Genomic DNA, 27,970 nt, shown 5'->3' with positions numbered 1-27,970 from the left:
TCCACCGGAACAAGTAACTTCTGAAAGGATCTTGTTCTGAAGTTAAGGGCTGGCAAAACAGTGTAAGCCATACCCCACTCAACCAAATTACAATAAACTACTCAACAATCTAACAATCATCGGGACAGCAGAGAGTCAAGTATCAGCACTATTACAGCAGTGTCAAAGGAGGTGGCAAGTTCTCCACACTAGGTCCAGTTAACCAAAGCGCACGCGGTCAGCAAAAATGAGATTCAAAAAATAAGGGAAAGAGATCGCAGCAGGAACCTCTTGGAAGGAGCGTTCAATTCAACCCGGCACCGTTCACTTAATAAATGTAAAAGAGAAACAAAGAATTATTTAAATAACATTACTGTATGTACAGTAGTTACATTTTTTAATCTACCACTCCACATAGCATATTTTGTTCTGTTTTTATTCAGAATAAGCTAATAATGTTTATTTTTGCCAATTCATTTCATATAATTGGACTTCAATACTTTAAATGTATTGTAGTAAACAGTGGAGAAACATGTCTAGTGGCCATAGGTCTCCACGTAGTACCAGGAGATATAATCCCACATAACCAAGCAGAAGTCAGAAGAAATGCTGTAATTCATTCACTGAGCAAGAAGCGAACACTGTAGCATGGAATGAAGCCCTTGTGCACAAAGACTCAAATATTAAGTAGTGCGTAAGTTGTCCCTAGATACAGGATACCAGACCTTCACTCACCAGCTGAAGGTAAGTGAAGGAAGGAAGGCGATACTTCTTTCTTGTTGGGTTTTGGTCAGCGACTTATATATGTTAGGCCATTTTGCCAAAGCTTCCCATTTGTTAGAGACAGAATCGTCATTCCTAAAACTCTGAAGCATGGAGGAAAAAGGGAAACGACGTTTGGCTGCATGTTTCTATCGAACTGCAACATAAAAAACGAGGTGTGTGGGTAAGTACGAGTGTTTGTTTGTATTGCAAAGATGGGGGATCATTAGAGCAATATGTATAAGGAGTGTAGCCATCTCCATCTGACCCTGAAGGAAGCACTAACTCTTACATAAACACATTTTGTTTACTAACTTGATGGCGGTTGGTGAAACAGGTAATTTTCTGGTTCATTACGTGTTCCTATCGCCTTATTCTTTACCTGGCTTGTTTTATGTCTGCCTTTATTCATATTTAAAAAAAATCATTAACCATCCTTTCTATCGGTATTGCTTAAGAAAACTACAGTATCACTGTAGTACAGGTAAACATCGAAGGTGGTGAATTAAAAATGTTAAAATTTAAGTCTGATACCATTTCAAGAGTTAAACTGATAACCCTTTCACTGTTATATGCATTGATATATGACTACCTACAAATCAAATGTGTGTGGCTGACGATAAATGGCATAATTGCCAGGTGAAATGCCATTAGGGAAGGGGTGGTGGTGGGATAATTCTGCCAAATATGTTGATGTGCGAGAACTATAAACTAGGTAAACAAATGCAAATATGAGCTGTAGCCGAGTGTACCCCATGAAAATGTATATAATTTGACTTAAAGTATTTATATAAGCTTGTATTGCTTATATAAAGTTTATATTGTATAGCTTTATATAAGCAATAGCTCTCTAGGTGCATAATAACTCCAATACTAAAATTATAGAGCCTGTAGCTATTATGGAGGGAATGTACAAAATATTGAATAGTGTACCACAAAATATTCAAAATTTGTATTATGAATATTCATATTTTTTTTAATAATGGGCATGCCAAAAGCGTAGCAGCAACGACAAACCTAACCTAGCCTGCCATAGGCCTAAATTGACAATCCTAGGCTTACAATACAGTATGCTATTTTAGGCCCAGCATTTTTTTTTTTTTTTGCATGTCCTTTTCTTATATAGTACTGTACTTCCATCCAGGGTAATGGTAGTACTGTCTTTTTGGATGACAGGTTGCATTTAAGTGCCGACCCTTGGTGTAAATTTGCATCTCAAGCCAAAAAAGATACCTGTAGCACAAACAGGAGCCATACCAAGGCCCTTGAGGGTGGAACACGAGCAAAGTTTAAGATCATCACACTGAGAACATATCCAGCCAATTAAAAAGAGTATGTTATGTTTGATAGTCAACAAAAATATTAGTTTGACACAGAAATTATTATGTGTTTTAATGTTAGGTATGAATTAGTGATACAGAAATTATTAACTATAAAAGATTTATTAATATTTGTTATCCATTCTAGTAATTATATCATTTAAGAGGTGTGTAGCACCATCAATTTTAAAATATAAATGTTAGTGATTTATGTTAATTATTTAAGTTAGAACTGCTTGTGATTTTATATGCTGCACATCGGTTTTTAAAATAATTGAAGATAAATAAATTTTTAATATTAAAAATCTTATTTCAGTTGAAGGATGAGGTTTTCAAAAACATGAGTAGTGAAAGGGTTAAAGAAGAAAAGTTAAATTGGGAACTAACAGAAAATCCTCATATCACAGAAGATTTATAAACAACTACAGTACTTATAATAATATAATAAAATTCAGTTGCAACATATTAAGCCTTTATACATGAAAATCTTAATACAGTGAACTATTTTGCATTTTTTAATGAGACAGGACAACCACAAAACATTAAATGGAACACTTGTCACCTAGATATTATTTAAAACATTAAGTGGAACAATTGACACCTATATTATTAAAATCACAAAGCAGTAGCAAAGCCTTGTGTATATTGTAACCATAAAAAATTCATACTGTTATATGAAGGCATTAGACACTAAGAACATACAGTTGCATCCCACAAACAAAAACTAGTTTTATACATTTGTAAGGGAGCATGTTCAGCACTCGCTTTATTGAACATTTACTAACCAAGCCAGAAAATTACATTGGCTTCCCTCACCGTGCAAGAAAAGCATAACATATAAAAATATTATAATGTTACAACTGCCTATATCATACAGTAATTTCATAATTTTTAAATCAGAATGCACAGATTAAGTCAAATTAATAACTAGTTTATTAACATATTTAACAAATCATTGACGATAATTATTCATTCTGGATGAATACTTCCCCATTGAGGCTACTATAGAGGTTAATGGTCTTCAGGCAAGTAAATATTGGCAACATTTAGACTTTACACAAGAAGCCTGTACACAGAAGTTACAGTTAACAAGAATGTTTAAAATTTCTCTGGAATAAGTCGTAGCATTACTAGTTACCTGTGTTTTAAAGTGACACATGCTACAAAGAATTCTGTAAGATTAAATACAAACGATTAATTTCACCTACCTACCATAATCTTTGTCCAGAGGATACAGCATATCTTACCTTAAAGGCAACTGAAGACAAAACTCATGAAGGTTTGATGTGTTCATATTATCAGTGCTATAATGTTGTAAATAAGAATAATGACATTGAAAACTAAAGATGATGCAGCTAGTGTGAAGATAATGAAGAGTACATGAAACATAAAATAAACAAGTGTGTACAGTACTGAAATTAAAAAAAATACAAATGCTCAAGAAAATTACTATTGTATATGTAAAGTATTAACTGTATACCAATCACATTGGTAGATGATAAATTAAATGCTTAAAAGTATTTATACAATGGTAACATTAACAAAATACACAAACTATGTGACATAACAAATAGAATATTGAGTGAAGAGGTATACTTTTAAGAACAAATTAAATACAGTACAGTATGGTAATCAAATTAGAACTTTTGTAAATCAAAATTTTTTTACGAGAAAGTTAATCTTGGTTTTTGATGAATCCTATTGATACCAATACTGTATACAGTATTGTACACTTATTTGAAAGTCCACCCAAACTTTTACATTTTCTAATGTTGCAAGTCTTGCATATTTAGGAAGTGTGTGTACAGTAATCTGTACATCATATGAGATCTGTTAAGAATTTTAGTTTGTAGCTTGCGTAAGTTGATGAATTTATTTTCTACATTTTTTAAGTTATTGTGCCATAGTACTGTGTATCAATCCATCCTCCTGAAGTGATAGTATAGTAACTATTTGGTCAAAAGTACAAACATGTAGTGATGGACAACCAGTAAGCCACTTTTTTGTACTTTTAATATTATAGAGACCAGAAAAATAAAGCTAAAACCGGACTCAAATATTTCTTGGCCTTGTATAGCACGTGTATGTACTATATTAGGCCTAGGATTCCTAGGCGAGGTTAGGTCTTATATTTATGTTGCAGCTAAAAAAGTTAAGGTTTATCCAAATTCAGTAATACAAAAGTCAACTTTTTGGTAGTTCATCACTATATTGGTGCTTTCAATCAAATAATTACTACAAATACTGTAGTTTCATTTTAGGAGGATAGGCTGATATTAATTACATACAAGAGTGTACTCTGTGCATTATATGTTTTAATTATTTACAGAGTCTTGAGGTATTTGCATTTGCTTTGTTTCACATAGCCTCCTGTAAGAACAAGCTCTGTACTCAAATTAGATAAATTGTCTATTATCATTAATATGTGATTGAAGCTGATGTAAAGATTACATAAACTCTAAGCACCAAATCTAAACCATTCTTGTAATGCACATTGAAAAATGGGAATTTCCAAGATAATCCAGTATGAATTATTTGTCGTATTACCAGAGTCACATTAGTGAGTCTTGGTATCCATATACTGTACTTCCTCGGTATAATTTGGTTCTTCAGATCATCTTCACAACTTCACTTATCAACATTACCCCCATCGACTGCTGTCATGGGATGAAGAGGTATTCATTCAGAAAGGATGTGAAAGTATTTTTAAAGATATTGTAATCAATACAATGAATAATTGATGATAAATAATGAAGAATACAGTACCTTAAAATAATAGTAAAGAAAAATCGGGCTGGCAACTTCATTTTATACAGTTTCACACAAGTTCAGTTGTTCATATATAGCAAGGGATGTCTGTAAGTAATTCCATATACAGTATCAAGAAAACAATAGTATTCCTGGTAGAAAAATTATTTATGCTGTAATCAGGTGTGTAGAACAGTATTATAAGATGGAGGTGGCTTTATTATTATTTTTCATGATATTAAGATCTAATGTGTTGCTTGTCCTGTGTTTAGATATTGGAAAACATAGTATTGTACTGTACTTTATAAATGCTCATTAAACAAAACACAACTTCATAGAAAAACTCACATCTCTGAGGAAGTTAAAAATAACAACATAAAACTAAAATTTTTATTTTCTCATACTAAATTAATAAAAGGCATTCGTATTTGTAATTTATGAGGAAGAATTAAAGAGATGAGTGGAACCAATGTGTAATAGAACAGCTGTTCTCATTGAAATGTGTTAAATCTGTTTTGAATTATTGAGTTACAGTGATGGGGCAAATCTTTCAAGCCCAAAGTTTTATGATGAGTAATATATTATATAATGTATTTAGTTGCAAAAAGTGATCTGTTTATCCATTTTGGAATTAAATAAGGACTTCTTCAAAAATTTTCACACGCATACATGTTCACACAAATATGTGTAAGCATTCTGACCAATTCATCCTTTTAAAGTATATTTAAGTGTGTTCCATTTTGTTTACAAAACCTGACAGTCATGAATGTTTTCAAAGCAAAGCTCTTATGCAATTTTATAAGCATGCAACAAGTTTTTTTGTTTAACAATATGAAATAATTTTTAACTACGGGCTGCAAAATTTCTTTACCTAAGCTCAAGCACATTTTGAAGTAATTAATTACAAAAAGTCATGTGAAACAACTATAAGAGTTCAATTAAAATAAATTATGATTTTATTTTGTAGGATCATTAACTTAATCAATTCAATAGGAACTTGGTAAATTATATTTTCCTATTACTCACCACACAGAGAAAACTACATTTTTATTCACAAACTCAACACTGAGCACCTGTGTCACAAAAATAAGGTTATTTTACTTTTGAGCAAAGACTGATGATGTATATACTAGCACACAATTCGGATAAGGTAATGCTTATAAATATAAATGTAATGGATTTAATTATATTTTTACAGGCACAATATGATTATTACAAACTAAATACAAGAATAAAAATGATTGATCTTACAATCTACAGTACTTGTATATGGAAGTGCAAAATTTAAACAAAAATCCATTATTTTATGCAGAAAAAACACGCACACACATGCATACAACCTCAAGAACAAGACAGATTCAAGCTAGGGAAACAAAGGGGTTGAAAAAATATTAGAAAGTTTTCTTTTGCAAACAGTGGTAGATGGTTGAAACAAGTTACGTGAGAAGATGGTGGAGGCCAAAACTGTCAGCAGTTACAAGGTGTCATATGACAATACAGTACTGGGAAGACGGGACACCACGAGCGTAGCTCTCATCCTGTAACTACACCTAGGTAATTACACACGTGGTGTTTGTAATTACACTACGTAATGGTGGTCATCAGAAACTAACGTCTTCAGAAGTCATTAGCTAATGATTTACTATAGGTACAAGCTTGAGAATTTGCAAGTAGTGTCAGAATGGTAATAATAAAGATAAATACGATAGTAAAACTGAAGTGGTAAAAGGCACAGTACAGAAAATAAGTGATAGAAATGTTGAAACTAAATATGCCATATAATCCCTATAATGTGGAGGTAATGCAGAAATAGTGGAACTACATCTTGACAAAGAGAAATTAGTAAAAACAAAAATATACAATGCAGCAACAAGCAAATCTTCAACCAGGGAAGAGAGTGGAATGAAGAATGAAAATGATCCAGAAAACTAAACATAACTGAATAATACTTAAAGTTACTAGGTGATTATCACCTGAAATGCAGGGACTGAAAGGTGTAATGAGGTAAAACATGAAGAAAACTGGGTGGTACTTTTCCTAAACATGACACTCTTTTGCATTAACATGTACAAGTGGCCATGAGAATGAGAAATGGGGATGACCTGTAAATTCGTGACCTAGTCTTCAGTAGACAGGAAGAACATGTACTTCATTTGTAGTAATTTTTATATTAGGATTTGTTAGGTTGATTTTTGCCATTTTTTTTCTTGGGAATATGACTAATCAATTTACATCTAGGTCCCCAGTTACTGTAGAGTACAACATGGGCAAAATGAGTGAAGAAATGTTGCCAAGTTGTCCCAAACAAACGTTACTGGGAAGTTTTATCTCCAACTTTATGATTGTGATAAAAGTATCAGCGATAGTTCAAGAAAGAGATGAATAAGCATACTGTATCTTCCTAGATTTCATGAAGGGAGGTTTGACAAAAATCTGCATACAAAGCTACATTATTATGTAAGCTAGAATGTAAAGGAAGCATACATGATACATTACTTGAACAGATGAGGGATTTCTTCACATATGCAAGGTATGCAACTAGGGTAAAAAATCGGAATAGAGGTTGATTACCAACTAGGTTCTTCAAGGTCAGTGTTGATACCCATTGTGTTTATATTTTATGCAACTGACTTGACAGAGGACATGGAGAGTTGTATGGACATGTTTACCAACTACGCAAAGATACTAGGTAAAGTAAGTGATAATATTGATTACAGTGAACTGTAATTGTTCTTGATGAGACGAATAAAGCAGAATATGAGTGATGGGTTTCAATGTTTATATCACGCCACAGAAATGGGATGGAGCCAGAAAGGAAGCCAGGTTTCTAATAATAAGAAACAGTCACTGGAGGAGACATAAATGCCAAAGTAAAAGAAGCCTTTTACATTGCTGACAAACATTAGGGTAGTGTTTAATTATGTAAATGGTGAAATTATAAAGAATCACTTCATATGACCAAAATTAGAATATAGAACAAGAGCATAGTGTTTCCACCTTAAAACTAAAGTGAATAAAACAGAGCAAGTTCAATGGCATGCAACTATGTGGATGGAAGATGAAAGTCCTAGAGGAGATATAATTGATAGATGTAAGTTATTGACAGTTGAAGTGAAAATATATATAGAAGACTTTCTGCAACTAGCAATAAGGGTAATTAGAAACCACAGATGAGCTGGTAAAATAAAGAAATAGAAATATACAAAAAATATGTTCTTTCTAAACAGAGTGGTGGAGGGATGGAACATGCTCCAAAAGATGAATGTTAGTAGCAAAACCATTGCAAAGTTAAGAGCTGGAGTATTTCATTATTGAAATGTGATAAGCTGGAGTTCTGTATGTAATTTGAAATGGCAAAATATGTACAGAAGATGGTACACCATGAGTATAATTCTTTGTATAATTACACTTGCAATACATGGACAAACATTCCCCCCCTCTCCCTCTTTATTTCATGGTTGAAAGTCACCGAGCTTGATAAGGACTACTAGGAATGCATGACTGACAAGGAAATATCATGCTGGCAATCTGTCATCATATCTCCTGATGATATTTCAAGAAACACCCAGTAGGGTGTTTCTTGAAATACCATCAGGAGGAGGCAGCATTATTCACAAATGGATTACTGTGAATAATGGGATTACAGTAGTTAGTGGTATACTAATGCCACCAACATTAATTACTTTTGTGTATATCTGTATATATCATTCACAACATTCATGCATTCACATACACTACACATTACAATACTAATGTAAAAAAATATTTTAATGTACTCGCCTGATACAACAAAAAATGGAAAACAATTTGCATGAATTGTACTTAGTGTTTCACTTAAATAGATATATACAATATACAAATGTGTTCAATTTTATTGTAATGTTGGATGGGTTTGCTTGGATGGAGGGTGGAAGGAAACAAAAAAAATGCATCAACCAAAGAACTTGAAAAAGCTATAATGCATTTTGGTTCTAGATACATATTTTACATTTACCAAAAGCACTGGGTACTAGTATATATATATATATTGCTGAACAAAGTCAATATTAGTATGATATTTTTTTACTACAGTATTTGCAATTATTGTTGTTTGGGAATAAATATTAAACTGGCAAAGAAATACAGTAATGTAATTCTCCTTTGCAGAACATTGGTTTTTATTCTCTGCAAACAAGACTCATTAATAATTATAATTTTATCTAATGCCATTCACATATGCTGGCAAGAAGTATTAAATGCCTGCTGAAAATATTGATCTGTTCCTTTGTAAAATATACCAATAACATAAATTTACGTATGCACCAAAAACTAAATATTGTAGCCAGTACTATAATTAGGTATGTCCAAGTGAATGAATTGGAATTTAATGATTAGTTTGATAGCCCTTTAATAAACATTTTCTTCTAAATAGTTTGATATATCTTTAAGTTTGATTGCCCTTTAAGTGGGCCAGCCAGAGGCTTAGGACCCGCACAGAAATAGCCCTGCAAAAAAAAAAAAAAAAAAATCTTCTAAATGTTCAAAGTCCTGAAGCATAATATCAACTAAGAGCTAATTAACCTGTATATGCATAGTAGCACTGATTGCAATGTCACATGCATGCAATTTATACGTAGATTCTTGTTTATGCACTGTTAGTGAGATCATTGTCATTAATAAATACCTGTCTCTCAAGATGGTGTAATTCATAAGTATTACTTTTTTCATGCGAAGGTACAGTGAGCATGTTAAACAGGATGATGGGTAAGCACATTAGCTAAATACTGTAATACACAAAATTATATAAGCCCCACTTAAGAAATTCATAAATTTAATACTTGGTTAAAATTTCAAAATAATAAAATTCACATACAAAAATTCATATTTAAATAGCAGGCACATAACTTTTTTTATACAGTTCTAAGAACTAAAAGTAAATATGTGAGCAATATAATGCATAGTACAGTATGGAGTTCAACAATGCAATGGTACATTTTAACCATTCCCATTAAATGATTTGCAGAAGAAATTGATGGTAACTTAACAAGTGATAATCTTCAAGTTTGTACCTATGGGAAAAATCCTTTACATAGCAGTAATTACAAAAAATTATATATATACAGTATACACACACACACACATGATGAAATCACAATTTGATGCAGTGGCGGCTCGCCCATAGGAGCTGCTGAGCTGCAGTCCAGGTGTATGACTCCATCAACCTTACACTAAAATAATATGCAACTAACAAATGTATCATAATAAAAGTCTTTATATGTTATTTTCAATATATTTATAACCAATTTTTGAAAAATGTCATTAAAATGAGATAAAAAGGTTTCATGCTGTACGATAGTATAAGACTTATTGGTGCTGCATCTCTCAATGTTGAGCTGCATTTGGAGCAGCCCAGTCACACTGTCAGGCCCGTGTTTAGTGTTTACGTTGAGTGAGGTTGGTGTCATGTGTTGTTAGTGGTGCTTAAATTGCTTTAGATATTTTACAAGTTTAATTACCCTTTGACAAACAATGACTGATTTTCTTTTCAAGTAATATTGTCACCACCTCAGCCATCCATACCTCCACCAACCTTATACAGTGCATATAAGGTATGTTTATAAATGTCTTTTGTCTACTTATTCCTTTTATTTTTCTTGTATTTATTATTATGCTGTTGTGAGAAGCTTGTAGTGACGCAGTCCCTCCATTCTATTTTTCCACGAGCCGCCACTGATGTGATATAGGTAATGAGGAAAATATTGAAGCACTGTAATGGGAATTGAACTTGTGTATCTCCAGACACACACACACACACACACTAACCACTGAACAATGATGAGTTTAAAAGTATCTCAATCAGCAGTTCTGCCAGACTTCGGTCATTCTGACAGAATTTGTTTGAGACAGCTTTAAACTCATCATGATTTTAAATAAATAAATAAATTAAATAATAATAAATAAATATACATTATATATAAATATACACACATCTGCAAAGCTTTCTATATTATATTTTCTCTTAAATTTCACACATAAACAATAATTTTTCTAACAATGGAAGTGAGTGTCCAAGGGGAAGTGTGGTGTTGCTCTCCATTAATGGGGGTGTTCACGTACGTTGTGCTACTGGAAATTAACTGCCATGCCCTTTCTTCTACACCAGGAGTTACTGCAACTGTTGAAAAAAGCAATCAGTTACAAGGAGAGACAATGTTCTACAGCTTTATGGCAACATATGATGTGTAAAATTATGATAATGGTGAGAATAGTATGAATAGGTGTAACTTTGATAATCATTAACATTCTATAAACTGTTTGCTAAACTTAGTCAGGGATGAATTTATAAAATGCACTAAAAAATGGTCAAATACTTTTTATCCAATAGCCATAACATAACCAACTTTCAAATCCCGTTAAATAAAATCTCGAGATCCTTTAAACAACTAAATGATGCAAGACCCAGCATTTTTTAGGATACTGCAGACCAGGGTGTGAATGTTTACTATATTTCTTTGGCATCCAAGCTTTTGGCTTTGTTTAATTTGTGGTTTTCTGCCACATTTGTAATAAGCTGGAGTTCTCAGAAAGTTAGAAACAAACATAACTAACTGGTCTTTCAGGGCATGATTGCAGATATTGAGTGGTGCAGCTTTTGTTGTTGGGACTCTGACAGTTTGGGCTGTATTTGATTGTTGCAACAGTTTCTGCTATTCTAATTGCTTATATGCTGTTAGTTCTAGGTTATCCTTCAGTTGCATTCACCTATCCACTCCAATTCAGAACTGTCGTCTGCATATTTTTTTTTCAACTTTTTGTTTTAAGACTTGGGGGTCCCAATTCTGGTGTATATGTCTTATTTCTGGTGGCTGCAGTGTCATACTCATGCTATGTAGCATTATGCATACATCACAACTTTCTTATTGCACACATCTGCTGTCCTCTTCAGGACCCAGGAATTCTGGTACTCAATTTGGGTATTTGTTGCTCATTTCTTCCCAGCTCTGGCTCAACTTCGGTGCAAGTGTGTGGCACTGGGCTTGATATACTGTACTCAATTGGAGATTTTTACTTCAGTTCTGTTAAGACTCCTTCATTTCAGATGTTTACTTCTTTGAGTAAGTCCCTTCTTGTCTTTTTGTTTTCAGTACACATTTTGTTAATTGTTTCTGTATTTAGGCTGGTTTCTCTGCAAGGCACTGTTGCCAAGACACATTGAAGATACCAAGAGAAAAGCTCCAGAAAGAGAGCAATGGGTGTAATTAAATGCCCCATTCTAGACTGGCCTTGGTAGCTCCATTTCCTCTTGTCTACCCTCCTCCTTGGGACTGGATGTAATGGCAGGGACTAGAGAATGATGGGTGAGCACTAGGCAGTGCCAACTATTGACCGGCTGCCACCTGGTTGTGGGTAGAGGGGTGTAGTGTTGAAGAATTACCATGATTGCTTATTTAATTGTACTTTTGTTTTGGTTGTTAAGTAGTTTCCTAAACATTTCTTGGAGGGAGTTTTGATATTTTATAATTTGCTTTCATAGAATGAAGGGGCCTGTCTCACTATTGGGTTGATATCTGATCCCCATAAGCTGCTGGCCTTGCAAAGGAATTTTGCAATGGACCTCACCTGTGGTCTCTATGTATGCCTGACATTAATGTCTGACCAGTAACAGCAGCATATTTGCTAGGGAAAGCTACTGAAGTGAGCTAAGAAAAGGGCATTTCAGTATACTCAACACTTTCTTTTAATGTCATTTTCTTCAATAATAGCTTAAGTTTACCAAAGTAAAATATTTTCGGTATCAAACACTTAAATGAAATCCAGCTACCTTAAGCATTTTCCTAATACCATATCATAGCACTTAACGGTATATTATGTCTTTATATTGTACGATAATTTATTCCAGCCTAAACACCATTCAATGTTGAACTTTTAATACTGCAATAAATAATGACCATCTTTTCCTGTATCATTCAAAAATTCTCATATAATGAATTCAGTATTAATGCTACACAGTGCTTTAGATCCAATGCAAGCTAAAAAAAATTAAAATGTTTTAAGTAAATTCTAATATAAAAGACAAAATAAAAGGAAAGAACACAGTACAGTAATTTTTAAAATCCAGTCCACAATTCTGTGATTAATTTACAAAAGACCTGCTTTATTGCATAGTACTTTGTGAAAACCACACCACTCACCTGATCTTGCATGTGATTTAATATTAGGTATGCAGGCATTTTCATTCTTGCATAACTGGGTAATTCCTATACCCAAATTTGCTAATGGCTCTTCATGCCAAACTGAACCATTATTTTTCAAAAAAATTAGTCGTTCATGTATTTGTTGCAATTGGTAACCAGGTGGTGCTAGGACACTAGGAGGCATTGTTCTCATGCCTGTTGGAATAGGGACTGGCATTGTTGAAGAAGTCAACATTTGTTCTGAAGGTTGGTGCATTCCAGGAAGGTCATGGGTATCAGATTCTTTCTCTGGTTCCAGGGAAGGGTGTTTCTGTTCCGTAGTCAAGCTTCCTGAGAGCTGAGTAGGATCTTCATGGCTGCCTGATGTTTGCTTTCCACGATGGTGATGTATTGTCGGGTGCTCATATGTGACTTGAGAACTTTGAAGAATGTTTCTCTTAGCTCTTGGGCTTTCCAAAGTTGTTGGTGGCTGCAAACCAGAATAGTCCTCTCTTACTGGATTAATAATCTCTTTCTCTACATTTGCATGACTACCTACCGAATATGTTTTTAACAAAGTGTGTAATGGTAAATCGGATATCTGATTAGATTCAGAGGTATTATTTGAATTGAAAGCAATATCAACTTCACTTTCATTTTCAACATCTTTTTCAAGATAAGTTGGTTCAGTTTCTACTACGTCATTGATGAGGGTAGCCTTGGTTGTTCTTCTGTTAACTGAAGGTGAGGATTTTAAAGTTTTTACATGATTAGTTACATGCTTCCATTCCCATATCTTCAGTATTGCCCCATGACACTCCCCATTTGCTAAAAGAGCTGCCCATGACACCCCCGCACTATGTTCATAATCTTTGTGCCACAAAAGTTGATCATCTGAATGTGTAAGATGAATCTCCGATTTACAATATGGGCACACATCTTTATTCAATACGATCACTTTACATGGATCTCTCTCTGAATGATGAATTGGGTATTGTTGAGTTTGAGGTTGTGTGCTCTGGGAAGTCTGAGAAGCTTGAGTAGGGGCTGCATCACCTAATATCTGGTTTAACAGTGCTGTGAGATCCATCTTTCCAACTTCCTCTGAAATGCATAAATATGGCTTGGATTAGATGATATAATGGGGGTATTTGGTACCTAGTAAATATAATGATTTAATTCATTAAAGCTGATTACAAATAATATAAATCAATGCTAATGGTGGAGCCAGTTTTTACTGAACTTTTCATGTATCTGTTTACTTGGTAGTCAAAAATAAAATTAATTAACCTTGGTCACCTAATAGAAGCATTGTCAAGTTAAACCTAGCAGTAAATAGGTACCCAGGAGTTAGCCAGCTTGTGAGGTTGCATCCTGGGCACGGTCAGTAATTCGACCCTGAAGGGGGGAACCCCTCAGTATAAGCCTAACATGTACGGTATGTACAACCTGGTTTCTTGTCCAACGACACAATGAATAATAAAATTGAAATGTGTATTCTTCCCATGAGTTTCTCAGCCTTGGCTACAATGACACCATACACCTAGTGCTCTACTTTATTTTCTCCATGTCCCTGCTCTTACACAGCATACTTTTTCATATCTTATGCCTTAGTGCCTTTCTTATGCCTTTCTTGACCCATTTCTTAAATTTTTCATTATTTGTTGACTCTTGCAGTGTGGGAATAGCTCTCGGGTGTCTCTTTCAATATAAGATCAACCTTTTACTCTGAAGTGTATTAACATGTAGTGCATTGTTTTCAGAGGTCAGGTTATGAAGAATTACCTCTGCTGTCAATAGATGACTCTTAAAGAGTTCAAATGAGCTACTGGAAAAATATAATTATCTTTACAATTAATATAACCGTAATAGATAAATGTATTTTATATTTTTATATTTTTAATGAGTTTCAAATCTAAATCAGTTTTTTTTTTTTAATATATTTATTTCTAATATTAGAGAATATATTTTATTTACAATAATTCTTGTGCAATAATAAGTGCAAAATGTATCACAGCTGAGAGTGTATCTATAGGCACATTGTATGTAGCTGGCAGTGGCAAAATCTACTTATGACCACAACTTTGTAAATATACCAGATCAACACTGAGGTAACGAGAAAAAACAATTATTTTTAATGTTCTGTTCATATAGTGTCACATTCTATCACTTCTAAAGGAAAATTCAAGCAGTGAATGTAATGAAATGCTCTGTTCTAGTAGGTCACTCAATGGTTCCCTGAGCCTTTGGGAATCACACCAGGAGAGTAGGGCAATCATTGCTGGGGTAAATATTGCAGCTATAATGTGCTTGACTACATCCAGGTGGCAGCTCAGGTCACCCAGGTTTCTGAGACTGCCAGCCAGTCACTTCATTCAGGAGCCACTCAAATCGGAAATGCCACACCCACCTCCCACGGGATAGACGGGAACAGGGTGGGTATGGGGAGCTACTGAGTAGCCCACCAGAAGAATGTTTCATTACATTTAAAATTATTTTTGGGAGGCCCCCCCACCAGTAGTTCACCAAGCTAACTCATAACAGCATTTCATCAGAGCAGACCAACTTCTCTGAAGGTTAAACAAATACTGTCCATGTTTGGAAATTCAAATCATATGGGACTAACTGGCATTTGAGTTATCCAACTCTCTATTAATTTTTCGTACATTCCTGTTAAAAAAAAAAAAAAAAAAAAAAAAAAAAATAATCCAGGTGTCTCATTTGACAGAAACTGCAATACAGTAACTTGAAAATCTATTGGAGTTGAGAAACTAAGCACTGAAACTCAAATTTATTTGAGTTTCAGTACTTAAAATTACTAAAGCAAAAATTACACTAACCAAACTTTTTGTTAAAAACTGAAACACTTGAACTCTAATTCCTACTCGATTTCTTGTTTGTGTTAAGGGGTTAAAATGGGAAAGAAGACTGAACCCGAATTAATTCGCATCACTCAAAAATTTGGGTTACTGGATTCTGAAATACTAAGCTCTTACAGTATTAATAAAACAGAAAAGACAGCCTCATCTTATCTGTAAGAGAAGAAAGCAGGAGAGGCTGAGAAGTGGATCTCAAAGCCTGGTGTGATTCCCTATGGCTTGGCACCCACAGTGCTATACCTCCAGGACCAACTGAGGTCCCACAGGTACCTCGAAAAATGCATCAAATAATAGATGGATAATTATTAATGTGAATTTTTCTTTGCATGAAGACATATTCTGACAAAATGCCTCAAATTAATACTGTAGGTGAGGTCTGGATGATACTTGAATCTCTCAATAATAGCAATAACTATCAGTCTCATTTATTTTTTACATACCAACATCTAGAGGTTTAGGAATTTAATATACTTACCATTACCTACAGTGCCCAAACATGAATATGATACTGCTTGGCCATCTGATGTAACTGACAGTATCCTTTGGCACTGCTTGAGAACTAATGGGGAACCAATAATACTTCCTGATTGGCCACACACAAGAACTAAGTGGTTTATCAAGGAATGTGAAGTTAGAGATTCTGGTAACTCTGATTCAGTACTCCAAGTTTCAGAATCTGGATATTCCTGTTTCCAAGAATGCATTTTCTTGGATGTCAACAAGCCTGAGAAGAGAAGCTCCCCAAAACTGTCATTATTAACATCAGGAAGGAGGAGTGCAGGTCCAGGATTGTAAAGTTTTAATGGTGAATGTGACGTGTGGCTCGTTGGCTGAGATGGTGATGAATCTGGAAATTTTATCCAGTTTATAAAGTTGAAACAGAATCAATGCACACAACATTTGTCTGAAATAAATAAAAATAAAAAACATGTCTCGGCATGATTTTATCCTATTTCACTTTAAAGATAACATTTTCTAATTACTGTAGCCATTCTCTTTAGCTTGCGTTCCACTTTCAAGAATCAATTTTTTAACTTTTACCCTTCTCGCTCTCTTTTTTACATTTCAAACGTTCATTCAGCAATAATAAAAACAAATATATATATATAAATACAAACAATTTGAGAAACCTCCACCTAACCCAGTAACCTAGCCTAACCATTTTATATTTTATGTAATATGTACAGTACATTAATCTAACCTTACCCTTTCAAAATGTGTGCCACTTAACTTAATCCTTTCAATCTGAGTATCATGTAAAGTAACTAATCATGTTGTATCCAACACACTTTTCTTCAATCTTATTTTATTTATTCCTATAAAATGTTTATTAATAAGTAATGTAATGTCTTATCATAAACATAACACAGGATAAAAAACCCACACTTATGAAATTGTGTATTTTATGTAAAGCTTTGAACTACATCTCAACATTGAGATGCAAGTCTCATCTTAACCATAAGGATCGTTCTAACTCATATCTTGATAAAGCATTTAGCAGAGTGCGAAAGACTTGATGTAGTTTCAAATCGTTACATAAAATACGCGAATACAAAAGTGCAAGTTATTTATCGTATATTTATTAATGTTAATTGTTCTATTGCAAATAGGCATTGGCAAAGATAATTCTTCCTGCTATATAGTTTTGTAAAATAAATATAATACACTCCTAAATAATGTTTACCAAGTGAGGATCATAACTTTAGAAAATTACTAACCTTCAATATCTTTATGCATGTGTAAGTGCCATATAAGGTTACCATATCGTGCCTCAATCATGGAGACCATGGAATTAGCACCCCGGACAATGCAGTCTGGTACTCTGTCTCCACTAACATCAAGCTAAAGGAAAATGAGGAATATAACAAGAACCATTATGTTTTATGCAATAAAAATAAAAAGCCATAAGAATGTTTAGCTCACATAGATAAATTATATATTTTTCAGGAAATGTATGATATAAAGCAATTTTAATATACAAATAATGGCTTATGTTGTATTTATGTACATTAAAAGATCCTATGAAACATTGAATCTAAATAAATATTGTCATCAAACACGAAGATAAATATATGAATAAAGATGTAAATATCTAATAATGGCACTATAGATGAAGCCATTATTAATCAGAGTTGCTAACGTCATTCACTTCTATTTACCAAATCACATTGCAGATCTACAGGGCATTCCCTTAGAGAAATGCGCCAGTTTTCTCTGCCCAGGTTACCATCCAGCATTAGAAGGCCGCAGTGACCATCACCCTCACTAACACTGCTGCCACTTAAGCCACAGTTGCTACAATCTGTTTGTGTGTTATCTGAAATAAGTGGAAAACTAAACAAAAATGAAACTAATTAAAATTAGCTACTGTTCACATAATTTAAGATATTTGATATAAAGTAATCTGATGCAGTACTTACACAGTATAAAGTTGCAAAATATGACAGATACACCTCCATTTTATCTAAAGCAGTTCCATGAAAGAAAACACTGATTTGCCTGGAAACGGACCATAACATAGTGAAAGCTGCAGGCAACAATATACATTCTCCTTGACCAGGAGATAACTTGTTTCACTTGGTCTAAACTGCATTATATCAAAGTAAACTATGGTACATTATTTTATTTCCAAGAGCTTTCATTCTAAATGTCTAAAAATTATTTTAAATACAACTTTAATATTCTGAAATGTGCTATTCTAATCATCATCATCATCATTTAATTAAATACTGGAAAATCACTGTAAATTCGTTGGTAATAAAATTTAAACATAAAATACTAACCAGACTGCCATGATTCATCATCTGGGAAAGAGGAATTATCTGACTCCCAACTGGATATGTTGATTGCTGTGTAGTAACTGAGAAGAACATTATTCCCTCCATCAAGTCTTTGAACTAGCTTGGTTTGATTGATACCTAGAAGATATTATAGAAAGGGAACAAAATTTTACTAGGCTTTGACACCAACTTTTCTAGGTTAAGCACACACAAATCATCATTTGATTTCTGTTATCCCTTTCTCAAAAGGAATAGCGAATGAACAAGACAGTTGGTCCAGATGGAGTTTTGCCATGGGTTCTGAATGTGCACATGAGCTCAGCATTCCACTTCAACTGATTTTTAAGGTATCCCTGTGTACAGGCATTGTAGCTGTTATGTGGAAAAAGAGTAACACAGTTCCAATCTACAAAAGTGGCAGTAGGGAAGACCCCCTCAATTATAGACCTGAATCACTGACAAGTGTAATAGTCAAAATATTGAAAAAAATAATTAAAACTAAATGGGTTGAACACCTGGAGAAAAATGATATAATAACAGACAGACAGTATGGTTTTCGATCTGGAAGATCCTGCGTAACGAATTTACTCAGTTTCTATGATCGAGTCACTGAAATTTTACAGGAAAGAGATGATTGGGTTGACTGCATCTATCTGGACCTACAAAAGGCTTTCAACAGAGTTCCACATAAGAGGTTGTTCTGGAAACTGGAACATACTGGAGGAGTGAAAGGTAGGCTTTTAATATGGATGAAAAATTTTCTGACAGAAAAATGAGGCAATGTATCGAACTGGAGAAATGTCACGAGTGGAGTACCACAGAGTTCAGTTCTTGCACTGGTAATGTTCATTGTCTACATTAATGATCTACCAGATGGAATACAGAATTATATGAACATGTTTGCTGATGATGCTAAGATAATAGGGAAGAAAAGAAACTTAGATGAATGTCATGCCCTTGAAGAAGATCTGGAAATAAGTGTATGGAGCACCACATTGCAAATGGAATTTAATGTGAATAAATGCCATGTTATGGAATGTAGAATACGAGAACATAAATCCCATACAACCTATAAATTATGAGAAATCTTTAAAGAATTCTGATAAAGAAAGAGATCTAGGGGTGGTTCTAAATAGAAAACTATCACCTGAGGACCACATAAAGAAAATTGTGCGTGAAGCCTATGCTACACTTTCTAACTTCAGAATTGCTTTTAAATACATAGATGACGAAATACTAAAGAAACTGTTCACGACTTTTGTTAGACCAAAGCTGGAATATGCAGTGGTTGTATGGTGCCTGTGTTTTAAGAAGCACATCAACAAACTGGAAAAGGAACAAAGACATGCGACTAAATGGCTTCCAGAACTGAAGGACAAGAGCTATGAGGAGAGGTTAGATTTATTAAACATGAAGATAAATACTAGAAGATAGAAAGAAAAATACTAGAAGATAGAAAGAGGCGATAGAAAGAGGCAATATGACCACTACGTATAAAATAGTAACGGGAATTGATAAAATTGATAGGGAAGAATTCCCGAGACCTGGAACTTCAAGAACAAGAGGTCATAGATTTAAACTAAGCAAACAAAGCTGTCGAAGGAACATAAAAAAATTCACTCTTGTAAACAGAGTGGTAGATGGTTGGAACAAGTTAGCCGAGAAGGTGGTGGAGGCCAAAACCGTCAGCAGTAATTCTACACTGCAATTTTTCAATTTTACTTTCAAATGTGCAAATGTTGATCAATATAAAAAATACTGTATGGTGCTGAATTATAATATTTAATTATTCTATATTTTTGTTTAATAACTATTTCAATACCTTATCTACTTTCAAAGATCTGTTATAATTATCTGAACTTAATATTATTATTCATAAGTACCGTATATACTGTATATATTACTCTTTCCATAAGGTAGGCATTCCTCATTTAAAGTAAGCATAGGCATTCTTTAAATCTACATTCCTGTTAGGAGTTGTCACATTCAAATTCCACTCCCTGATGAGGATCCATATTGTCACAAGCAGTAATTCTACACTGCATGCATCTCATACAGTAAATAACCTGGGATTGAAAGTTTTAAATTGCAAGTGTTATTTTTGTGAGCCAAACATACAATTTAAATTATATGACTTAAGGCCAAAGTAATATGGTAAGTAAATACATGTATTGTGTCCACAAATAAATAATAATTCACACACAAAGCATTTACACAACTCACCCATTCCTTCAATCTTCACAGCCCAATCTCTGTCTCTCAATTCAAGTTCTCCTTCACAAGGCTGTACATCACAAGGTAGCACCCAGAGAAAGGTCGCCACAACTAGAATACCCAACATAATGGATGCAATGAAGCATGCCCTACGAGCAGGTGACATGGGTGTTGGTGTCCAAATAGTAATAGGCGTGTCTAAAACTGTCTTGAGGTCTGCATCATTATTATTCAATAATCGGTATTCATTTCCATGGCCTCCTGTAACAAGAGAAAATTAATTAAAATGATTTATTAACCCTATGTAATTGTGGACTGATTTGCCTGTTGCATAAACAAATTAACATAAGAAATCATTGCCATTTCCCCTCAATGATACTTTCTTTTACCAACTACTAAATGTTGACTAAGCTCAGTTTAAAATTTCACCCAGAAACATTATTTCTGCCAGAAGCAATAGCTTTGTTTCATTTAAATGCTTCATGATATATTTATCCATTCATAATGTGTGTGTTCTAGCATTCCATTTTGTTCCAGCTCTGGCCAGGGTTGTCTTTGCTGGGTCAGCTTGTAATTGTGTTACCTTATATCCAGCAAGAGATACCTGCTCTGAGGGATTGCAGACACACTCTTCTATAAGTTGCCTCCTCTCAAGGTACAGTATCTCATTTCTGAACAGTGTTTGCAGCTTGTACTACTCTGTGAGGCCAGTTGATAGGAAGAGACAGTCTGTTGATTGTGTGCTGGTGCTTGTTCACCACCTGCCTAATATGCTGGTCCTGTTCCTTTGAGTGTTAGGGGCCCGGTGTTAAAAGCATGCACATGGATTGTGCATGCTTCTTGGGGTTGATGGCTGCTTACACCCTCCATCACTGAGTGTTCAAGAATGTGGTTTAATGTTTGCTTTGACCAGACACTTTCCCAGTGCCTGGTACACCTAACTGTATGCTGTTTTTTGGATATTGGTGTTAGACGAGCTGTACTCTCGTGTGGTTGCTTATCAGGCTGTGTCTGTTTTGTGGGAGCAGGCTTTATGATGTAGACTTCTGTCGTCCTTGTGTGCAGCAAGTGTGTCAGATTTTAAATTCCCCACTGTTTGAAGAGGAGGTTTATGAGCATCATATATTAGATTCTGTAATTACCTAGATGTAGTTATAGGATGAGAGCTATGCTCCTGTCAAATATTACCTATTTCCTCTGCTAATTCTACCTCAGCCATGGCCTGGTCAGTTTAGCCAGCTTCCCTTGCCACTTATGCCTCAGCCAGGGCCCAGTGTTATTTGTGGTAATTATTTGGGAGTGTGTGAGAGGAGCTAGCCCTCAGTCCACCATAACCAATACTATGAATGATGCCTGCTTTAACTCTTGTAACTTGCTTGGAACAATTTACTTTGTTTTCACATCATGTGCTTTGTATATCTTCTACATTTTAATTTTTATTTTGTATCTGTATTATTTATTTGTATTTGTGGAGCCAAACATTTGATTGGTAAATGGGAAGATGCAGCTGACTGGCTGACTTGCACAGTGGCATGCCTCAGCTTATTACATTATATATTTTGTACTTCTACTTATAATGTTATTATTACTGCAGGTAGTGTATTGCTTTTGGCAACAGATACTGTATTTTATTATGCTAAGTATTTTTTAATGAAAAATGAAGTGCATTGTATGGATTTGAAACTTTTAGAAAGTGTTAAAATCATTGGAGTAAGACTGGAATTGAACCAGCAATCTGGTAAACACCAGACAAGTGCCACACCTTTATGAATGTCGTGGCTTAGGGAGCTAAGGAGGAATGTCGTATGCACCTGATGTTTACCAGGCAGGTACCAATCCCTGTCCTGATCATGTCACTGTGATTACCTTGTGCTTAAGAAAGTGCAGTATGTATGCATTTTTGTCATCCATCACCCCTACACACATTCTTATCTTTAAGAATGGACTAAAAAATTATACCCTTACACAAACACAGAATATACTAACCTTTTTTATACACTGTGCTGAAAGAGTTTGGTTACTAACAAAAAAAAAATACTGGTTTTGTATCAAGATTATATTCATAAATCACAAACTATATTTCCATAACCTAAAACTCTCCCAAACCAAAGCTTAAATATGTACTGTAGAGCTCCTTACCTATATGATTTTGCCCATTTAAATTTGCACCTTCATGGTGTGTGAGTGTGCGGTGCTTGCTACTACTAAATATCTCCTCTTCGTCACTATCTTCCATGGGTTCATCATCTTCTTCCTCATCCTCATCCTCCTCTTCGTCCTCTTCCTCCATCACATTCAACCCATCTTCAACTTCCTCCTCCTCTTCCAACCCTACTCCATCAGTCTCTGCTTCATCTTGGAGAAGCAGAGTATAGTGATTGTTGCTTCCTGAAAAAAAAAAGTCCTATATTTTTCCACAAACAATACTTAAAAGATTTATTCAAATGCTTCATTAGATATGATTGGCAAATTTACATTTCAGACGACTGATTGGTCCATTGAAATATATCAGAACTTTAAGTACTGTACTGTATAAAATTCCTTAAAAAAGTACAGTATGTTTATTTTTGTATATGATATTCTGTACACTGGGAACATATTGATCTTAATACCAAGTTACTTTGCCCACTTTTTTATATTATATGACTAAAATTTATGTTTTAAATATTCACAAAATACAGTATTTGTTAATGATAACGAACCAAAACATCGTCGTCTCTTCAATTTCTAGTGTGTGGTTTGGGCAACATATATTATCATATATATATATAAATAAAATGTATGTATGTTGGCCAAACCACACACTAGAAATTGAAGAGACGACGATGTTTTGGTTCATCCTGGACCATTATCAAGTCGATTGTGATGAGATGAGGGAGGCAAGGGCATTAAGTAAGGCAAGAGAGGTGAGGAAACGGAAATCTTAGAGGAAGATAAGAGCAAGGCAAAAGGTACGGGAATGCAAGGTGTAATAATACGGGTAAGAATGGGAGGCAACTATCAGGGGAAAAGCACCAAGCCATGACAACTATATAGCACTGGGAAGGGGTCAGGATAAAGATTTGGGATGGGACGGGGGAGGGAAGGAATGGTGACCAGGAACGTGAAAGAAACAAGAGAAAGAAAAAGAAAAAAGAAAGAAAAAATGAAAAGTAGGCTCATGTTAGGTCACGTTTGTTAGAAAGTTTAGAATATTTGAGTATATACTGTGAAAGGGAAGAGTCAACAGCAACAAAGCCAGGACTAAGGTTCATGTTGAGTAGGTTGTGCATCAGAGCCGATTTGACAAGACAGGTGTCTGTGTAGAGTAGAGGCAGACATAGGTTTCTATAGACCACTGTTCCTCGTGCCTCTCTGAGGGGGGCCAGGTTCTGGCTCATGGTCCCCGGTAGGCCTAGAACTCCATGCGCATTGACTGGTGCCAGGGTCTAATACATTCATATCAGCCTGGTTAGCTCTGGGAAAGCCGAAGAGGATTCCCCCAGAAAATCTAAATTTAATTATAATTAAAGTAACTAATTGTGGTACAGTAGTATACAGTACTTAAATTTAAACGTACCTTTATTCATCTGTAGATAACCCTCATAAAAACAGCAAAGGTATCTGGAACACAAAGTATGAAATACAAGTTATCTATACATAAAACTGTTGTATCGGTATACAAGTTCACCCTAAAAACAATGCTGAATTGTCTGTCTAGTTTTACCACAGTGAAACTTATCAAGTGTAACTCTCAGAAATTCATGTACTGTATAATGATAATGTAGGTGGAACATTTTCATCTTTATTTAAAGCATTTAGAAGAGGATGCATCAAAATTGCATTAATGTTCTATAACACAGTATTCTAACATGATAGCAATGATTCAGGGGCAGCAATACAGTATAAAATAAAGCTTTTTTGGCCTTAATTCTTGCTATCTGGACCTAAGCTGCACATCTTGCCTGATGGTTTTTCCTTATTAAGTGGTTGTTTAAGTGCTGAACCTGCCTCCTGAGTTGGCTCTGTGGTGGCTCTAAATTTTCTGTGTCCTGGTGTGTGATTGTGGTTGCAGTGCTGACTGAGGTAGTTATTGTGTAATTTCTGAGGTCATTATGGTGTTTGACATGGTTGATGTAATAGCTGAAGTTATATTCTTTTGTAGTTGTGCTGGCTGAGGTTGCAGTGTGACTTTTGGTTGTAGTGGTGGCTGTATATATATGGTTGCCAAAGTTGGTCCTTCCAGGGTCAGTTACTGACCTTTCCCAGGATGCAACACACAACTCATAGGTACCAATTTACTACTAGGAGAGCAGAGGCATCAAATGAAAGGAAATGCTGCCCAAATGGTGGTCTTGGTATGGGAATTGGAACTCAGAACCTTTCAACTATGACACATAATGTTTGTAATGGTGATGGGTCATAAATTTGCACATAGAAGCAAGTCGTCTTCTCATCTTACTGGTCTTCATGGTTTAGTCTTCATATCTTCAGCCACGATTTTGTGACTCATCGTCTACATACAAGCAAATAATGAAGGGGTGCATTACTTGGATGTAATATACTGTACTGTAATAGGATGGCATAACTATCATTAAAGGGCAGTGATAATTGTTTTTGAGGCAATATTGTATACAAACTGTATACTGTACAGTATTGTGAATATACTGTATCCATAATCACGAAGTTAGGGTTCATTATTCCAATATGGTCTATTTCCAAAATGACATGGAACACTGACACACAATATTGTATCATAGAACTAGGCTATATGAAATTTCAAACCTCTAACTGCGTTATTTTCAACTGTAATTTGATCTCAATTAGTTTTGTCTCAGTTTCTAGTTTATTTTTTCCACGTCATGTCCAAAATGCTGTGCGTATGGCTTTAGGCATAGTATATAGCTCTTTGTATACATAGCTCTATCTAGAAATCCAATATTTTGCTTATTACTCATTTTGTATGTATGTACTTTCCCCTAATTAAGCATTATTATTATTGCATGATAATGCAATGGTAATTCGACTAGGGTCCAGGTAGTACAGTCTGGTACGTTCTCGACACACAATCGCGAATTCCGGGTTAGAATCCCAGGCGGGACAGAAATGATTGGGCACATTTCCTTTCACCTAATGAATCTGTATACCTAGAATCACATATGTACTTAGGAGTTAGTCAGCTTGTTGTGGGGTTGCATCCTGGGCGAGATCAGTAATTCGACTTTGGGGGTGGGGGGGACCTCGATACAAGTCTAACGTGTATGAATACACTCTGGCTTCCTGTCCCCCGACAGTGAATTTTTAGTATAACTTTATAGGCCTAGCCAAATTTAATATCAGTATTTATACATTTTCTAATTAGGTTGAATTGGTAATAAAAACTAGAGAATACATGCACATGCAGCTGCTTTAGCTGTCAACAGTGCAATCCTTAGCTGCTATATGAATAACATGTTAATTGTTAAAGTCTGATTAGTTGAAAACCTCAGTACACCGGTACCTGGCGAGCACCAAAATGCTTAGTATTGATTCCCCTAGAGCACAAAGTTAATCTTAAGATGTAGTGTTCATTTATTTGCTACCGAATTTTAAAATCAATCTTGACATTTATTAATTTACAAGTTAACGTTTTATTTTCATTAGCCAGAGTAAAATAGAGCTGAAGAGAGCATCTTACCACCAAGTCATCGTCGGCGACTGGCGTCTCGGCTTTGTTTACGTCTCGCTATTACAGAAAACTTGGCCCGGTCTACTAGTGAGGTAAACTATAAAATTATTATTGAGGGCAATACTGAAGTACAGTTTATTACATATTGTATTGCTTTTTGGGGTTGAACTTTAGCACTTTAAACTTATATCTCAAATTTCAATCAATTGGTGCCATTTTCTTTTTCTTTCTTGGTTTCTTGGCCATTTTCTTGGTTTCTGAGCCATTAGGGCCCGGCTCTGAAATATCTATTTTTGAAGACGTATATGGACCCTGGCTTTGCCACTTCATATTTGAGTGCGTACCATTTGTTCACTCTGACATTGAGGTTCAGTTCCTGTACTTAATATGTGCCTCTGTAACCTTTTCTACTACCATCCATAGGATGGCTATGGGATGCGCAATAAATGCACTAGACTAAACATTGGTTAATTTATTTAGTATTTCTAAGGTTAGTCCTACCTTTGTCATTGCTTGCTCATGTATCACCCATTCGAAATTGCCTGCTACCGAATACTGCTACCGGGAATGTGTTTCAGGGCAGACACAGCAACAGCAGAGAACGTTTCAGACCTGAGAAGGTTGATAAATGATGCGGCTAAACTCTTAAAATGGGGAATTTTACCTATAAAACAATTAATTGAATGAATCTGACATCATAATTGAAAAGAGAAAAATGTTTTGAAGCAGAGGAAGATAATGTATTAAGGGATATGCCAAAATGTGCGAAACAATCAGGAAGTGCTTTGATAAAGAAATTTGAAGCTCCAGGTTGGGTGGAATTCAATCCAAAATCAAAGGAACAGGCCAATGAACTATGTCTACCACTGAAACTCCAATCCAGGAAATCTCTACACCATGGGAAAGTTCACATAGCTTGGAAATATGCAATTGTCACTCCATCTAAAAAATTTTTTTTTTGCCCCGAGGGGCGAGTTTTATTGGGCAGCGCCACTCATCTTGTGAATGGACACATCGCCATAGCAGCATGTACAACACTCCTCAATAGGAAGAAAACCCGCTGGGTTGTTCATCCTGTCACTTGTACCCAGACACAGCTGGGACTTGCACCTGAGGTGGTACCCCGTTTAGGTATAAATAAATAAATAATATATATATATATATATATATATATATATATATATATATATATATATATATATATATATATATATATATATATATATATATCTCCAGCATACATGTATATTAATGTACAATAAATATATTAAATAATTTTCGTCTATTATAACACACAGGTGATATTTCCTCTGAGTTATATAATTAAATTAACAAAAATGAAGCAGTGACCAATACGATCAAAATGCATCCGGAGTATGCCAGTGCAGACAGCCTATCACATGCCTCTGTATGACTGACCATCCTGTGTGATGGGGATTTATTAACATCACGTAGTTAGCATTTTTGACACACTGTACTCCCCTTCATA

The 27,970-nt window shown here is 34.8% G+C and overlaps 1 protein-coding gene and 1 long non-coding RNA gene across 3 annotated transcripts; one reads left to right on the top strand and one right to left on the bottom strand.

Annotated features, from left to right (window-relative positions):
• Positions 1–39: 39 nt before the first annotated feature.
• LOC138370080 (uncharacterized) lies at positions 40–27,618 on the top strand. Of its 2 annotated transcripts, none has more exons than XR_011230024.1 (4): positions 40–723; positions 21,372–21,489; positions 26,457–26,573; positions 27,060–27,618. It is a non-coding gene; the product is annotated as an uncharacterized lncRNA (long non-coding RNA). The 2 variants fall into 2 exon arrangements; XR_011230023.1 differs by having other exon boundaries at positions 43–723; positions 26,461–26,573.
• On the bottom strand, positions 4,958–26,543 carry LOC123765490 (uncharacterized). Its single transcript, XM_045754109.2, has 10 exons — positions 26,491–26,543; positions 24,394–24,437; positions 22,974–23,222; positions 20,844–21,095; positions 18,624–18,758; positions 18,000–18,157; positions 17,559–17,682; positions 16,316–16,687; positions 12,980–14,065; positions 4,958–10,962 (listed from the first exon to the last, which is right to left on the bottom strand). Exons 2-10 carry the CDS (start codon positions 24,401–24,403, stop codon positions 10,814–10,816), a joined length of 2,535 nt encoding a protein of 844 aa, XP_045610065.2. The 5' UTR covers positions 24,404–24,437; positions 26,491–26,543; the 3' UTR covers positions 4,958–10,813.
• Positions 27,619–27,970: the final 352 nt, after the last annotated feature.

Source organism: Procambarus clarkii, chromosome 30, assembly GCF_040958095.1.
Source record: "Procambarus clarkii isolate CNS0578487 chromosome 30, FALCON_Pclarkii_2.0, whole genome shotgun sequence".
Classification (NCBI taxonomy): Eukaryota; Metazoa; Arthropoda; class Malacostraca; order Decapoda; family Cambaridae; genus Procambarus; species Procambarus clarkii.
This window is presented reverse-complemented; position numbering and strand designations above follow the sequence as displayed.